A 16,671-nucleotide genomic window follows, 5' to 3' on the forward strand; every position below is an offset into this window, starting at 1 on the left:
TTGTTCATGTTCATACTGGTCAGTATGTCATTTTATGGCCTAGCAACAGCAAACCGTGCCCCTGAAAATGACTGGAATGTGGATGGGTGTGTTTGTGGTCCAGAGGTCATTCACTTTGATGTTCCTCCTCTTGTATGATGTTTGAAGTTCCTAACACAATACATTTGACAATTGAGAAACGTTATACTAATGCATAGTTACATAATAACAACTAAACACACTGAAGCATACTTTATTTACTTGTAATGCTTGAAATGGAACATCTGAAGTTAAGTGTGCATATATGTTTAAGTGAGAGATGATACATTTTGATGAAGAGAAAAAGAAGACGTTTGTGTATATAACACACAGATGAACTCTGTGAGGTCCAGGATGTCTTTGATCCACCAGATTTCTAGAGACCCACTGTATAGTTCTGATTCGTGGTTCTGTGCACAGTTCAGGTGACAGGGTGTGTGTTTCCTGTTCCCCTCACATTGTTTTGGGTTCCTGGCGGTGCCTGACTGCCGATGATGTAATGTTCAGGAGTCAGGGGTCACAGGCAACCGGAGTGTGAAGGGAAGCTGACCATTCCCTTTTCTTCTCCCTCTGTCCTTCCCTTCCTCTCTTTCACACACACACACACACACACACACACACACACACACACACACACACACGCACACACACATACACACACACACACACACACACACACACACACACAGGACTGACATTGGCAAGACAGGTGAGTCAGCAGAGCTATGGGAACAAACAACGGAACTGCCACGGACACAGGAAGAAGTCTAACTTCCCAAGCTTTTCCTTTTAACCATGTGCTCTGAAATGCTTTGTCACATGCATTCTATACTTGTGGATGACATTTACTTCAACCAAAGCTCACACACACTTAGTTTATAACTTTACAACCCCCTATGAACCAAGCTCAGCTTGCTCTGCATTTCTATCCACTGCACTTGGAAACATGACAGCATGTGGTACTTGGTTGGTTCATTGAGCCACTGCCAATGGCTGTCATCAGTTCTGCCCCAAAGCAGTGACATCTGCATGCCAGATGACTGTGCCCTGTGTCCTAAAAGCACAGGAAGTTTAGCTGGTGCTTTTGATCCATCTCCTAACTGTAGATTCCATCTATAGATTGAGTTATGCGTAATTCTTCTATGACTGATCAAATTAGATAACTTTAGCCTCATATTTACATGTATGTACCACTTTGTTGTAGTGTCACTAGTACCTGGTAACATTTACTTAAAAGAAGAAATGTGTGTAGCCTCTGTTGTTATTGCATGGACACTGAGGAGGAATTGGCACCTCTAAACCTTGATATTGCAACATTGTTTCCATTTTTAAGACCACTGGCAATCTTTCTGGACTCACTCATTTATGATTACGGTAATAATAACTAGCATTACAAAAGTGATAAAGTAATACAAATATCGAGCCTTCAGTCTTAATTTGATCTATGTTTTTTAGGTTGCTGCACAAAATACCGAGAGTCAATTGACACGCCTGCACATTTTACTTGTACAGTTCAGTTCGCCACTCCCCCTTTTTCAATCTGAATGGAACATCCTGAAGTGGTCTCCGTTCACATTATACACTTGGATAGGCGAACTGTGAACAGTGCAGGGGGTATTCGGCGCGTGGAAGAATCAGATGAAGTTTAAAAGTAGTCGATTATGAAAAGTAACTATCTCTAAGAACTACGGATAGTATTGTATTATCAGTCGTTTAGGCGCATTGTTTGCAAGTTTTAGTTGTTGACCTCTACAACTGAGAAAACAAACTTGGTTTGAAATATATCGGGACTGCTACAATTGGGAATGCGTTCTCATTTTGGCTATAAAGGTAGGTTTTGAATCCACTTTTTTTTTTGTCAAAGGATACGTTCTAATTCGCTATTCAGACATTTATAGAAATTACATAAGTAGGCTATAGTACAAGTACAAGGTGTTCATCATTTTAGATGTCATCTCAGCTTCAGAATGCATTTCAGATTCCTTACTAATTACAGCATTACATCGTTTTTGACAGTTCACTTGTGTTGGTCTATGAAAATGTCATACCTCTGAATCTCAAGTGTACTGAACTTGACCAAAGCCCTTCACCATTTCAAACTGACAGGAGAGCAGAGACTGACATCCTGTCCAGTGCACTCACCACAGAAGTCATGTTGTACTGGACCCAGCAGGCCTGGAAAGTGTTGCTACTGGTTGTACTGCTGTGTGACTGCTTCTCTGCTCAGGGGCTGAAGCCCACGAGATGGCCTCTCTATGCCCACAAGCCCCTACTGCTGGCCTGGAATGCCCCAACAGAGGACTGTGCCCCGCGGCATGGTATCCACTTTCAGCTGGATCAGTTCCAGATTGTTGCCTCGCCCAATGAGGGCTTTGTCAAGCAGAATGTAACTATTTTTTATAAGGACCGTCTAGGGTTGTATCCCTACTTTGAACCGGACGGTACAGCGGTGAATGGCGGACTGCCTCAGGTTGCCAGTCTTACTCAGCACCTGGAGAAGATGCCAGAGGGTGTTCAGAAGTACATACGTGAACCAGGGGCCAAGGGCCTGGCCATCATAGACTGGGAGGAGTGGCGCCCACTCTGGATCCGAAACTGGGACGCAAAGAAAGTGTACCGGAACCGCTCCCAGCAGCTCGTGGCCCAGAAGAACCCAACCTGGCCCCTAGAAAACCTGAACAAGGTCGCCCAGCAGGAGTTTGAGATGTCCGCCCGCATGTTCATGCTGGAGACCCTGCGGCTTGCCAAGAGTCTACGGCCCAACCAGCTGTGGGGCTTCTACCTGTTCCCTGACTGCTACAACCACGACTACGTGAACACCCTGGAGAACTACACGGGCCGATGCCCCGACGTGGAGGTGGCCAGGAACGAGCAGCTGAAATGGCTGTGGACCGAGAGCACAGCCCTGTTCCCCTCCGTGTACATGGTCCCAGTGCTGCGCTCCTCGCCCTCTGGGCGCCAGTTTGTCCGGAACCGGGTGAAGGAGGGGATGCGTCTGGCATCGGCCGGGGATGGGCTGGCACGTCCTGTCTTTGTGTACGCCCGGCCCACCTACACCAACACCCTGGAGCTGATGACGGAGGTGAGGCGGGGGGCACTGCTCACACACTGCTCGCACACTGCACACACACTGCACACACACTATTCACACATTGCTCACACACTATTCACACACTGCTCACACACTGCACACACACTGCACACACACTGCACACACACTATTCACACACTGCTCACACACTGCTCACACTGCTCACACACTGCTCACACACTGCTCACACACTGCTCACACACTGCTCACACTGCTCACACTGCTTACACTGCTCACACACTGCTCACACTGCTCACACACTGCTCACACACTGCTCACACTGCTCACACACTGCTCACACTGCTCACACTGCTTACACACTATTCACACACTGCTCACACTGCTCACACTGCTCACACACTGCTCACACACTGCTCACACTGCTCACACACTGCTCACACACTATTCACACACTGCTCACACACTGCTCACACACTGCTCACACTGCTCACACACTGCTCACACTGCTTACACACTGCTCACACACTATTCACACACTGCTCACACACTATTCACACACTGCTCACACACTATTCACACACTGCTCACACACTGCTCACACACTGCTCACACACTATTCACACACTGCTCACACACTATTCACACACTGCTCACACACTGCTCACACACTGCTCACACACTGCTCACACTGCTCACACACTGCTCACACTGCTCACACACTGCTCACACACTATTCACACACTGCTCACACTGCTCACACTGCTTACACACTGCTCACACACTATTCACACACTGCTCACACACTATTCACACACTGCTCACACACTGCTCACACACTGCTCACACACTGCTCACACTGCTCACACTGCTTACACTGCTCACACTGCTCACACACTGCTCACACTGCTCACACTGCTCACACTGCTCACACACTGCTCACACTGCTCACACTGCTCACACTGCTCACACACTGCTCACACTGCTCACACTGCTCACACTGCTCACACACTGCTCACACTGCTCACACACTGCTCACACACTGCTCACACTGCTCACACACTGCTCACACTGCTCACACACTGCTCACACTGCTCACACTGCTCACACTGCTCACACACTGCTCACACTGCTCACACACTGCTCACACTGCTCACACTGCTTACACACTGCTCACACTGCTCACACACTGCTCACACACTGCTCACACTGCTCACACACTGCTCACACTGCTCACACTGCTTACACACTGCTCACACTGCTCACACACTGCTCACACTGCTCACACACTGCTCACACACTGCTCACACTGCTCACACACTGCTCACACTGCTCACACTGCTCACACACTGCTCACACACTGCTCACACTGCTCACACACTGCTCACACTGCTCACACACTGCTCACACTGCTCACACTGCTCACACACTGCTCACACTGCTCACACACTGCTCACACTGCTCACACACTGCTCACACTGCTCACACTGCTTACACACTGCTCACACTGCTCACACACTGCTCACACTGCTCACACTGCTCACACTGCTCACACACTGCTCACACACTATTCACACACTGCTCACACACTGCTCACACACTGCTCACACACTGCTCACACTGCTCACACTGCTTACACTGCTCACACTGCTCACACACTGCTCACACTGCTCACACTGCTCACACTGCTCACACTGCTCACACACTGCTCACACTGCTCACACACTGCTCACAATGCTCACACACTGCTCACACTGCTCACACTGCTCACACTGCTCACACTGCTCACACACTGCTCACACTGCTCACACTGCTCACACTGCTCACACTGCTCACACACTGCTCACACTGCTCACACTGCTCACACTGCTCACACACTGCTCACACAGCTCACACACTGCTCACACTGCTCACACTGCTCACACACTGCTCACACTGCTCACACACTGCTCACACACTGCTCACACTGCTCACACACTGCTCACACTGCTCACACACTGCTCACACTGCTCACACTGCTCACACACTGCTCACACTGCTCACACACTGCTCACACTGCTCACACACTGCTCACACTGCTCACACTGCTTACACACTGCTCACACTGCTCACACACTGCTCACACTGCTCACACTGCTCACACTGCTCACACACTGCTCACACACTGCTCACACTGCTTACACTGCTCACACTGCTCACACACTGCTCACACTGCTCACACTGCTTACACACTGCTCACACTGCTCACACACTGCTCACACTGCTCACACTGCTCACACTGCTCACACACTGCTCACACACTGCTCACACTGCTTACACTGCTCACACTGCTCACACACTGCTCACACACTGCTCACACTGCTCACACACTGCTCACACTGCTCACACTGCTTACACACTGCTCACACTGCTCACACACTGCTCACACTGCTCACACTGCTCACACTGCTCACACACTGCTCACACACTGCTCACACTGCTTACACTACTCACACTGCTCACACACTGCTCACACTGCTTACACTGCTCACACTGCTCACACACTGCTCACACACTATTCACACACTGCTCACACTGCTCACACACTGCTCACACTGCTCACACACTGCTCATTATCTTTTTTTGTTTGTAAAAAAAAAAAGCTTTTAGATGTCTTTATATTTATGGATTCTTCTCCCACATTATTATTTGAATGCTGATATTAAGATGATGAAGATGCACACTTCTAGAACTGACTGACCAGTTTTTAAAACTGGACATTGTCAGGGCCCGGCATGTGCATGTTCCACTGAAACTGCTTATCATGTGTATAATGTGGAGGATAAAAAAAAAAATCTTCTTCAAAAAAATGTAAGCGCCCTATTTCAGGGTATTCATTTTGACTGTATCCAGAATCGGCCACAAATGGTGTGTATATGGGTGGTTGGATTCAGGCTCCAGTAGCCTCTCTTTATCTGTATCTGCAGCCCTTTCCTGCTCTATTAACAGACACTTCCCACCTCCCATTCCATTGTAGCACTCCTGTGTGCACTTGTTAGTGTGTGTGTGTGTGTGTGTGAGCAGGATGGGTGTTGGTCATGTTACAGTGCAATCATAAACCCAAGAGGGTTGTACTGACCAGGGAATAGATAAGAGCTTCTAACGGAACTCAGACCTCCTGTCCTCTCCCTCACACACTGCAGTACACCAGTGACCCACAAGTCTGCCGTGAGTTTCCGATCCTTGGAATCATAGGAAGGTAACATAGGAATCCCATTCTGACATTTGTCTTCAGATGGACTTGGTCTCTACCATTGGGGAGAGTGTGGCTTTGGGAGCAGCAGGCATAATCCTTTGGGGAGATTCCAGATTTGCAAGCAGCAAGGTAAGTGTCAACACTCTTAAATCACAACACGTTGTGGAGATGAATGACTGTGTTAGAAAATGACCCTACGCCAATAATTGACCTCCTCACATGAACAGCTTTAAAATCTTGACACACATGGTCATAGGCGGTCACATGCCTCTCAACTGATCTTTGCCTGAGGTTCCAACTTACAACATTACGACTTTGCAATTCATCAGGTTTCTGAGTGTCTTTTAGGCTCACTCCCAATTCTGGGTTTGCTCCCCTTCAGGCCAGTTGCTCCAGTCTGAATGACTATCTCCGGGGCCCACTGGGTCAGTACCTGCTCAACGTTTCCACGGCAGCAGAGTTGTGCAGTCAGACGCTGTGTAGCTCCCGAGGCCGCTGTCTGCGCCGGAATTCTGACTCGGACGCCTACCTGCACCTCAACTCTCTCACACACAGCATCAGCACTCAGGGCAGCAGGCTGAACGTCTCAGGCAAGCTTGGGGAGGCGGAGAAGGCGTCTTTTCAGAAGGACTTTCAGTGCCAGTGCTACAGTGGGTCACAGGGTGAGGACTGTGGGCAGACAGACCCCCTCCAACAGAAAGGGGCCGCACCTCGAGTGGTGGCGTCATGGGCGCGATATGTGCTTTTGTTGGTCGTCCTTCTCATTTGATCACTTTCGCACACGCACCCCGACATAAACACACACACACGCACGCACAAACATTTCTATTTGGGCAAATGTATTTATTGTGCCCCCGTATTGCTGTAAAGTTAGTGAATCTATGATAAGAGGTTTCAACTTCGGAGAAACACTGTGGAACTTACAGAGATTATTTTTTTTTTTCATACAATGGAGGGCTAGCTGGAAATAACTTTGTTTACATTGCTCTCTTTCTATTTCCTCTCACTCCCACTGTCACTCTCTTTCTCAAGGTGTCACTTTCCCACGACCCCAAAGTTGTCCTTGTGTTGCAGCGTGGGTGTTCTCATGATGGCTGTTATTCTTGCGTGTGGCTTTCTGACTGGGTGTTTATCATGAAATGAGGCAGATGCACTTGATCCTGTACATAGCCTGAAAAGACAGTGGCTGTCATCTTAACCCCATGTAAAGACATATCTGTCCTTTCCTGAGGCAAATTAGTTTTTATAGCAATCTCTATGTGTTCTTTTTGCTGACTGTGGCCTAAACAAGACTACTACATGCGTGTCAATGTACAGCACTTTCAAATGTACAAACTTCCTTTCTTTTCTCTAAAGAAAACTTTTAACGGACAAGTTAAGGCCATCTAATGCACAATTGTCTTGATTTGAGCTTTTTTAGGTAAGAATTGCTACAGACTAATGTAAATTCTTTTTTATCAATTAAGTAAAGTGTTTTGTTTTGGTGACATTTAACTTGATCATTGCTTGAACCTATGCATTTCTAGGCACGGCATAACATCCTGCTTAATGTTATATACAGTATATTACCTAACATACATGACAGAAACCAGTTCATACTGTACATTAAATATTGAAAAAAGGCATATCTTACACCATATTTATATTAGAAATATCATACAAATCCATCTGAAGGTTGTCATGTACACAATGTCAGCAGGTTTCGTTCTACACTAGGATCCCTGCAGAGTTGGAACAGTACTATGTGCTGTAGTGCCTAACAGTCCTACTCTGTGCTTCACTTGGCCTGATTTACAATATGAACTAGTCTGAGATTTCATCCCCTCCCTGGCTCCCTGTAATTGTGGGGTGTTTGAAGCCAAAAGTTATTTTTGACCCTTTTAAGTCTTTAGAATGACTTCAAGAGACCATAGCAATCGGATCATATTTAGAAGTATATGTTTATAATTCTCTGGACCAGTTATATTTGACCTTTGCTACAGCATTTGAAGAGACTCATTTGGGTCATATTCAAAAGATAGACTTGCAAAAGAAGGATATCAAACTTATCAGTGTTGAGGAAATTTGATAATTGTTTATTTACTATAACTTTACACATTACTTTACACATGTATTACTGTAAATAGACAGTAAACATTGACATACTGCTCAAACTTCAGAAAGAAGACAGGCACAGACAAGTATTTTAATTCATTGCACCTTCAGTATGTGGTCTCAAACCTGCACAGGAGATACGGAAATGGTGTGCTGTCTCTTTAAGAAATCTAGAGCCTCTTACTGACTGTACCACCTCTTCTTCCTGATTGGTGGTTAAAAAATCTCGTCCACCACTTCCCTTTTCCTTATTTTTTCCACTTTTTTGTGGTAAGATCATGAGACAGCCATCATTCCATTACCATGGTCAGTTGACTGCAAACTGAATACTGTAATACTTTAACTTTACCTACTAGCTGATATGGGTAAGTAGACCATTTAAACTAGTTACATTCCAAAATTTGATGACTTTTAGTAACTGTTTAGTAAGTCCAAATTTTGGAACTATGTATATATGTTAGAGCTTTCTATTATAAATACTCAATATATGACTTACTCTTAATCATTATTTGCAGGGCATTTCAACTTTATTAAACTATTTTGTGTGTGAAAACTCTTTATTATGGATTTTTAAGAGGCTTTTCGAAGAAAATCACTTCCTCAATTTCCCTTTCGCAAACAAGGAAATTGAAATAAAACATAAACTTCTATTGAAAACAACAAAACCTACTTTCCCCACCTCCTTGCAGGTAGGAGATGTATATACCCTGCTGTGCTTCTGTGCTGGAGCATGGCCAGTCTTGTTCTGGGTCTGCTGCAGGGATCCCCTCCCTTCACCTTCTCTCACGTGCCTTTCCTCACTGTGTGGAACGCGCCCACGGCCCTCTGTAAGTCTCGCTTTGGTGTTGACCTGGACCTGAGCGTGTTCAACATTGTCCACAACCAAAACCAAAGCTTCATGGGAGCCAACATGACCATCTTTTACAAGGACAAACTGGGTAGGTACCCGCGCTATGCTCACAGCCAGGCTGTCTTTGGCGGGGTGCCTCAGAACTCCAGTCTGAGCGAACACCTCAGAGCTGCTGCTGAGGACATCAGGGCTAACCTTCCAAACAGGGACTTCCAGGGGCTGGCCGTGGTGGACTGGGAGGACTGGAGGCCACTGTGGGAGCGGAACTGGGACACTAAGGCGGTGTACTGGGGGGCTTCCAGAGTGCTGGTGAAGGCCAAGCACCCAGACTGGAGCCCCGCCCAGGTGGAGGTGGTGGCCCATAAGGAGTTTGAGGCGGCAGGATGGAAGTACATGGAGGAAACTCTGAGGCTGGGACAGAAGGCTAGGCCAAGGGGACAGTGGGGCTTTTATGGCTTTCCCCAATGTTATAATTACTATAAAAACTCGACTAACTACACAGGGGAGTGTCCTCCTTTGGAGATCAAGAGGAACGATGAGTTGTTCTGGCTGTGGAATGCTTCCTCCACCCTCTACCCAGACATGTACCTGGACTTGAACATGCGTGGGCTTGGCAAGGAAGTCATCTTTTACACGAAACATCGGGTGCTGGAGGCCATGAGGGTTGGGGCGCAGGTCACTCCCAGAGCCCCAGCTGTGATCATTTACGCTCGCATCGTTTACACCTTCTCCCTGGAATTCCTTTCCCAGGCAGGTCCATCTATGTTAAGTCAGTGGTGATGGTGTGTCATGGTGTGTCCAATCTGACATAATACATCTGACTTTTGTCCACTGCATACAGGAAGACCTGGTCCACACGATAGGAGAGGGGGCGGCCCTGGGAGCTGCAGGGGTGGTGCTGTGGGGAGACTCCATGTACGCCAAATCTCAGGTAAAATGACGTCTTTTTTTCATCCCACAGAAACATGTGGGGGGTCAGATGGCTGAGCGGTTAGGGAGTTGGGCTATTAATCAGAAGGTTGATGGTTCGATTCCCGGCCATGCAAAATGACATTGTGTCCTTGGGCAAGGCACTTCACCCTACTTGCCTTGGGGAGAATGTCCCTGTACTTACCGTAAGTCGCTCTGGATAAGAGCGTCTGCTAAATGAATACATGTAAATGTAACTCTCTTGTAAAATAGGAGATCTACTTCCTGTGAGACTCGTTCTGTTTTCCAGGCATCTTGTGAGGCAGTGAAGGCCTACATCGATGACATCCTTGGCCATTACCTGGTGAACGTGACCTCTGCAGCCACACTGTGCAGCAGGACAGTGTGCTCCTCTCAGGGGCGATGCCAGAGGAGAGACCCACACTCCGGGGCCTACCTCCATCTGGACCCTGCTGCCTGGACAGTGGTGTCTGAGAAGAGGCCCCAGGGGGGGAAGGATTACAGGGTCCTGGGGCGACTGAGCCGGCCCGAGGCTGTTTACATGGAGGCCCAGTTTGTGTGCCAGTGTTACCCTGGCTGGGGCGGGGAACGCTGTGCCAAACCCTTGCAGAGATGAGAGACGAAGGGGGATCCCATCGGTTACAGCACTGTGTCTGAACATATTCCTGCGAGACGCTAACCTCATTGACTTAACAAAGGGATGTGTGTCAGCAAACTCTGAGCAGAAGAAGTCCTGTCTTTTTTTAAGCTGGTTTACTCATTTGAGCTTAAAGACGTGTTATTCTGTATCACCACACCTACATTACGGGATTCTTGGACACCAATTAAACACATTGCTACCTACTTTTACCAGCCATTACCTATTGAATGTATCGTTTTTAAGATGGCTTTTTATGACGTGTTTACTAATTTCAGTGTTCTGTGCCATGTTTTTGTGATAGTGTTAAATGAAATACAGTACTGTTCACATTGATTCTTGAAGACTTGCTTTGTTTATGTTTTAACTAACTCAAAATAAACAAAACTGTGGTACAGTATCTGGGGTCATACCTGTCAATAATTATGAATCCTCAGCTGACTAAAACATTGAACAGCACATCTCATTTCCTAAACAGGAAGAGGGGGTGAATCTTATAAAATGTTTCCACAGTGGGGTTTTGGCCACCAGATGGTGCCATGAATTAACCAAAATAAAGAATACCTAAAGGGCTATGTAAATCTATTGTATTGATAAAGCTCAATAATGTAAAACCATAGAAGATTAAACCAAGTATCACTACACTTGCAGTGATTGGACGAGGGTATTTTTTATACTACTATACAAGGTTATGCAAGGGCAGTTTTTATGCTCCAATTATAGAGAGCCATAATGGCAGCTCTTAACCACTGGACAAGGCCCACATGCACAGGCAAGCTGCTAGTGAAACGGCTTAGGAACACTGGGTGATCTTGATGACCTTGATTTACAAGCAGCATGTACTACACTCCCTTATCTGATCCCAGCAGCTTCCGACTGGTCTGGCTGCCTGTAATTCCCCTCTCTCCTCAGAGAACGGACGGACTGGACAACTAGACTCCCAGAAGGCTGTCTGTTTCCTATTTCCTTCTTTATCTTAGTTTGCTGGATTGGAGGCAAATTCAGAATAGATGGGAGATATTTGATCGCTGCTGTTTCTAAAATGTTTTTCCGTGAATGGGTAACACCGCGGGACTGGAACAGCAAGGTTCTTGGAAATAATCACATTATCACTGGTGTGTAATTGGAAGGTGGTTACATTATGTATAACTGTTCTGCCTATAAAGCTGACTAATGTTCATCTGAACCTCTTAATCTATTCATATTTGTTTTTGTACATTAAAATAACATGATATCAGTCATTCCAATTCCACCACTGTCCAAAAGATTGTTAGGAAACACATTTGTGTGCATCTGTAAAAAGCCTGAAATATGGAATCACATTTCCTTTATCAAGTGTCCTTAGATCTTTTGAGAGGATGCCAGCTTAAAGGATGTCGCTTCAATCGACAATATTATACTGCACTGGATGGATCGTGTTGCCAATCTGTGAAAATAAAGGCCTGCACCACTTCTCAATGCAGAGGCCCACCAGAAACCCATACGACAGCGATAGGTCAGACTCACATTCTCGTGATAAATTGTGAAGAAGGTTTCTCTCCAAATCTGTCCACCATCCCATGAAGCTGACCCATGGACACTCCCGGGGAGATAATGTGTAATGAAAGCCCACTGTGAGTGTTTATCTGTCCTGCGTTTGGGAACACCACTCCCCAAGTGGCCCCTTCTCCCTCTCTCGGTCTGACCTCTGCTTGCTCAAGCGGCCGCCCTCTCCGCCTCGCTATCCTCTCATCTTCACGTTTCTTCATTTTGGCGTCTCGCTCTGTCACCCCTCCGTGGTCATGCCTCTCCCCCTCCCCGCCTCTCGCTCCAGAGACCGTCGTCTCGGTCGCTCTTGGTTTAATAACCGCTTTTTCGTCACGCTTTCTGTCTGTGTCCTTCAAAAGAGTCGTGACAGATCGGGCTTCATGGGCTCTGTGCTGGTGTACCAGTGCATGTATTCCATTGTAGATCAGTACACCAATCTTCAAGTTGATTAGGTATTGGACTCTAACCATATAGATTTATTGAATACGAGGGGAGGGTCTCTGGAGCAAGAGCAAGCCATTTAACCCACTGTTCAAACAGGAGATTTCAACATACATATAGTTCAAAGACCACACAAACATCAGATTGTTCATAGCCTGAATGGACTAAACGATTAAACGTGAATGTGAGTGATGAGCCTGTCCAGGAAGACACAGAGTGTGTGCAAGGGTGACAAGTGGATCTCTACAGTGTATTTCTACAGTCAGCCAGAGGTGAGGCTGTGATGTGGTCCTCCTCCTCCCAAACTCCCACTCCCATCGACCAACAACGTGCCATTTGTGAGAGTTGATCAACCCTACAGTCTCGCCAAACACTTTGACACGTAGCGGCTTTTCTGTGACCAGTTTCGAAGTGGGTTGGCACACTGTTTTCAGTGTCTTTTCAGGTCTACGCATCCCATCACCATGATGTACTTGAATGGGTTAGAAGCTATTACGAACGCAAGCGAGAGGGAAGAAAATAAAAGAGAGATTGGAAAAAAGGAGCAGGAGAGGTCACGTCGTCCTCACGATGTCTCTGAGATGGGTGCTCACGAGCTGTCTCTAACAGCAGAGCTGCTGCTTGTGGAGTGGCGGACAAGTCCCAACCCTGCTGCTGTGCACGTCAGAAAGGACACAGTTTGGACGCACCTGGTGTGGACATCTCTCTTTATTCTGGCAAGTTCAGTGAAACACCTGTGTATGAATCCTGCACGGTGGAAGAACCTCTGTGTGCTCATGGAGGTGTACCGTCGATGTGAGAAGTTGAGAGTCTTGGTGACGACATGCTGTGTACGCATATAAATATATGCTGCGCTACATTTGTGAGTGTGTGTGATTGTGTGTGTTGGTGCAGGGTGAGTGGTGTGTGTGTGTGTGTGTGGGGGGGGGTGGGGTGGGGGTGCATGTGTGTGGTTGTCCAGGATTTGCTGTCTCTGCTGAATGCTTCCTGATAAGAAGTGACCTGACAGACTGTCACATGTGAGTTCTCCTGCATTGGGCAGCTCGCTTCTCAACCTCCACCCCGCCAAACCTCATTAGAGCTTAAAGAATACAATTCTATGAGAAGAACACACACACACACTGACTGGCACACAGGTGGCTTCAGCTAAAGTCACAGTATATCTGCGGATGGCTGTGGATAGAGTCAATCAGGTGGAAAATTACAACGGCCAATCAATTGCTAATAGAAAGTCTTTTCGCTAGCAGTAGCCAATCAAGTGGTCACAATGTGCCATCTCCTCCAAGCAATAGCCAATCAATTGCTCACAAAGGGTCTTATTGTAATGTTGCACGTGTAAAATGTAATTATTCTCTGTTTCCATGGACACAGAGGCCACTTTTGTCGCAAGGTGGGTAATGGATGCTGAAAAAATATACAAGAAAATGAATTGATAAGAAAATAACTACAGTCTAAGCATTCTTTTAACCCCCTGCCCCTTCAGCCAAAAACGGAGAACTTGCACTTTCAGATCAGTAATTTATTTTGTAATTAATTTAAATATGATTTATTTTTGCAAGTAGATAATCCATTTCAGCCTTTTTTTTTTCATTTTACTGCCTTCAATCTAGGCTCATTTGAATAAACATTTTCCTCCATATTAGTCTGGGTAATGAAGTGGATCTCAGAAGAAAAACTGCTTTTGTTATGAGAGTGCTGGAGTGTGGAGTGTTGGTGGTGGCACAATTGAGAATAGGAGTGACATGCTGGTCACCTCACCATGAGTAAAAGCTGATTGGATTCTAGATTTGATCCAGTGTAGAATACGAATTGCGACTTGTACAGCGAAGTATGAATGTGAAAGAAGATGAGTGTTCCACCCTCAGTTTGCCTCAGTGACAGCCGTGTCATTGTGACCTTTGACTGCGTCAACAGCAGCAAGTTAGCCGGACAGATGTTGTGATCGAATGTTTAGAATGAGGCAGTTTAGTAATTTATGTGCTCGTGAGATAGATCTCGCACAGCCCTGTGATGTTATTATCAACTAAAGAGTGCCACCGAATTTAAAATATGTTCTTGTTGCATGTCATTATTGATACAGATGTTTATCATTCTAAACAGATCATTTTAAATGCATATATAAGTATTTATCTGAGAAATAGATTTGGATTTGAAAGCCAAGGAGCATCTCGTGGGTCTTCAGGCTTCACACAGGATGAGTCAGGAAGTAAGGAGTCATTTGGGGAAATGGTTTACAGAGGTTTGTCATGTTACTTACAAATCACAATGAAAAATCACTTGCACCACCACTGGAATTAAGGGAGTGCCTTTCCCCCAGCCAATCCCAGAGCAAGAGAAAAAATTAAGAAAAAGAGATGAGAACAAATTATGCAAATTTATTTTTTATAATTTGAAATAGGACATTTGGTGTCTGCATCTTATCAGTGTTCTGATTTCATTCTTGGAGATCCAGCTTGGCTTGCCATTTTTAATTAACTTAAATCCCCTCCAATCATGACTCTCTGGAAAATATTAATTTCAATAGTACAGAATAAACTTTTCTATGTCAGCCACACAGGAAAAGCACAGCTCTCCCTCCATCAGTCCCAACCTATCATCTTTTGCAACAGTTGTGTAACAGTATTGCATAGTTGTCACATTGGTCATTAGTAAATTTCACTTACGCTGGTTCATGTATTTTACAGTTGCGAAGCATGCAGTCGTGCCTGAGGTATATGCACCTATCATCTTTGGCCTTTTGGTCCTTTCACTTGATGTAGATTTACCTATATATGTGTCATTCTCAGCCATTGATCTGTGCAATGTAAACATTTAAAATAAAGTACTGTAAAATGTAAAGTATTATGTAAAATCTAACAAAAGCTATGAAATTATTTCTGTCTCTCTCTCACACACACACACACACACACGCACACAGACACACACACACACACACTCTCTCCCTCTTTCTAACACATGCACCTATGTGAATTTAAGATTAGTTCAGGAATCTTAGATCGCTTGTTTGCTCTCAACAGAAATGTCACGGCACGTCGTAACCTTTCCCAGAGCATGTTATCTGCTCTGATAGCGTGGCCGAGCTGGGACGAGGACCCGGGCGACACGATTGGATTTGAAAGGTCCCCGTCGGAGCCGTGGCCGTAGGCTATCTCCCCGTCACGGTTCAGCAACACCAGCACCATGGCAGGCCGTCCCCTCACCCCTCTGTCAAGTTCCCGGGATCTTGTCCGTCCCACTGTATCTTTGTCTCTGTGGCCGGCATCAGCACTCAGTTCGTCTGCAGTGACCGGACGACCGGAAGCAGCTCATGTGGCGAGTCGGCCCGGGAGAAGAAACTTCCCATGGGGGGGGTGGGGGGGGGGTTGGGGGTGGGGGGGATGTCTGAACGTGTGGAGAGCTGGCTCCTGTGGAAGGGATGTGTCACAAGCCTTTCCCCGTGCCATTTGAAACTGGGGTGTGCGTGAGTGGGCCAGGGGAGACAGTCTGGTTGTTTGTAAAGGTGGTGAATCGGCTGTCTGTCCCTATTGTGCATTGTAGTAAACAGGTAATGCCAGCTAACTGTACATGTAGGTATATACATTTGTATCTACTTTTCAATCCATCGTGTCGATTGGGTGACCATTACGTATTTGACAATACGGTACACAATACACATACACCACTTCTGGGGGTGGTCATATTGATAAATACATGTACAGGTTTTTAAATGCTCCTAACTGTAGCTTTGTGTTATCAGCATGCCTACTTTCTCTGTGTCTTTTTCTTCACATAATCCTGGAAGAGGCCTAAATACTCCATCCAGTTTCACTTGAACACGCTGATGGCTGTCCACAAGGGCCGACCACGCTGCACATGCTCCTCTGAACACCAGGGGGCAGTAGTAGTCAATG

General features: G+C 46.2%; 2 protein-coding genes across 2 annotated transcripts; both read left to right on the forward strand.

Annotated features, from left to right (window-relative positions):
* Nucleotides 1-1,613: 1,613 nt before the first annotated feature.
* On the forward strand, nucleotides 1,614-7,796 carry hyal2a (hyaluronidase 2a). Its single transcript, XM_084705695.1, has 4 exons — nucleotides 1,614-1,848; nucleotides 2,125-3,100; nucleotides 6,342-6,431; nucleotides 6,685-7,796. Exons 2-4 carry the CDS (start codon nucleotides 2,171-2,173, stop codon nucleotides 7,069-7,071), a joined length of 1,407 nt encoding a protein of 468 aa, XP_084561821.1. The 5' UTR covers nucleotides 1,614-1,848; nucleotides 2,125-2,170; the 3' UTR covers nucleotides 7,072-7,796.
* Nucleotides 7,797-7,933: 137 nt separating this feature from the next.
* Nucleotides 7,934-11,149, forward strand: hyal1 (hyaluronidase 1). Its single transcript, XM_084705696.1, has 4 exons — nucleotides 7,934-8,761; nucleotides 9,086-10,000; nucleotides 10,092-10,177; nucleotides 10,466-11,149. The coding sequence occupies exons 1-4, from the start codon at nucleotides 8,758-8,760 to the stop codon at nucleotides 10,790-10,792; spliced, it is 1,332 nt and encodes a 443-aa protein (XP_084561822.1). The 5' UTR covers nucleotides 7,934-8,757; the 3' UTR covers nucleotides 10,793-11,149.
* The last annotated feature ends 5,522 nt before the right edge of the window (nucleotides 11,150-16,671 follow it).

The sequence above is a fragment of the Hypomesus nipponensis genome, chromosome 9 (genome assembly GCF_054491055.1).
Source record: "Hypomesus nipponensis isolate SF chromosome 9, ASM5449105v1, whole genome shotgun sequence".
In the NCBI taxonomy this organism is placed as follows: domain Eukaryota; kingdom Metazoa; phylum Chordata; class Actinopteri; order Osmeriformes; family Osmeridae; genus Hypomesus; species Hypomesus nipponensis.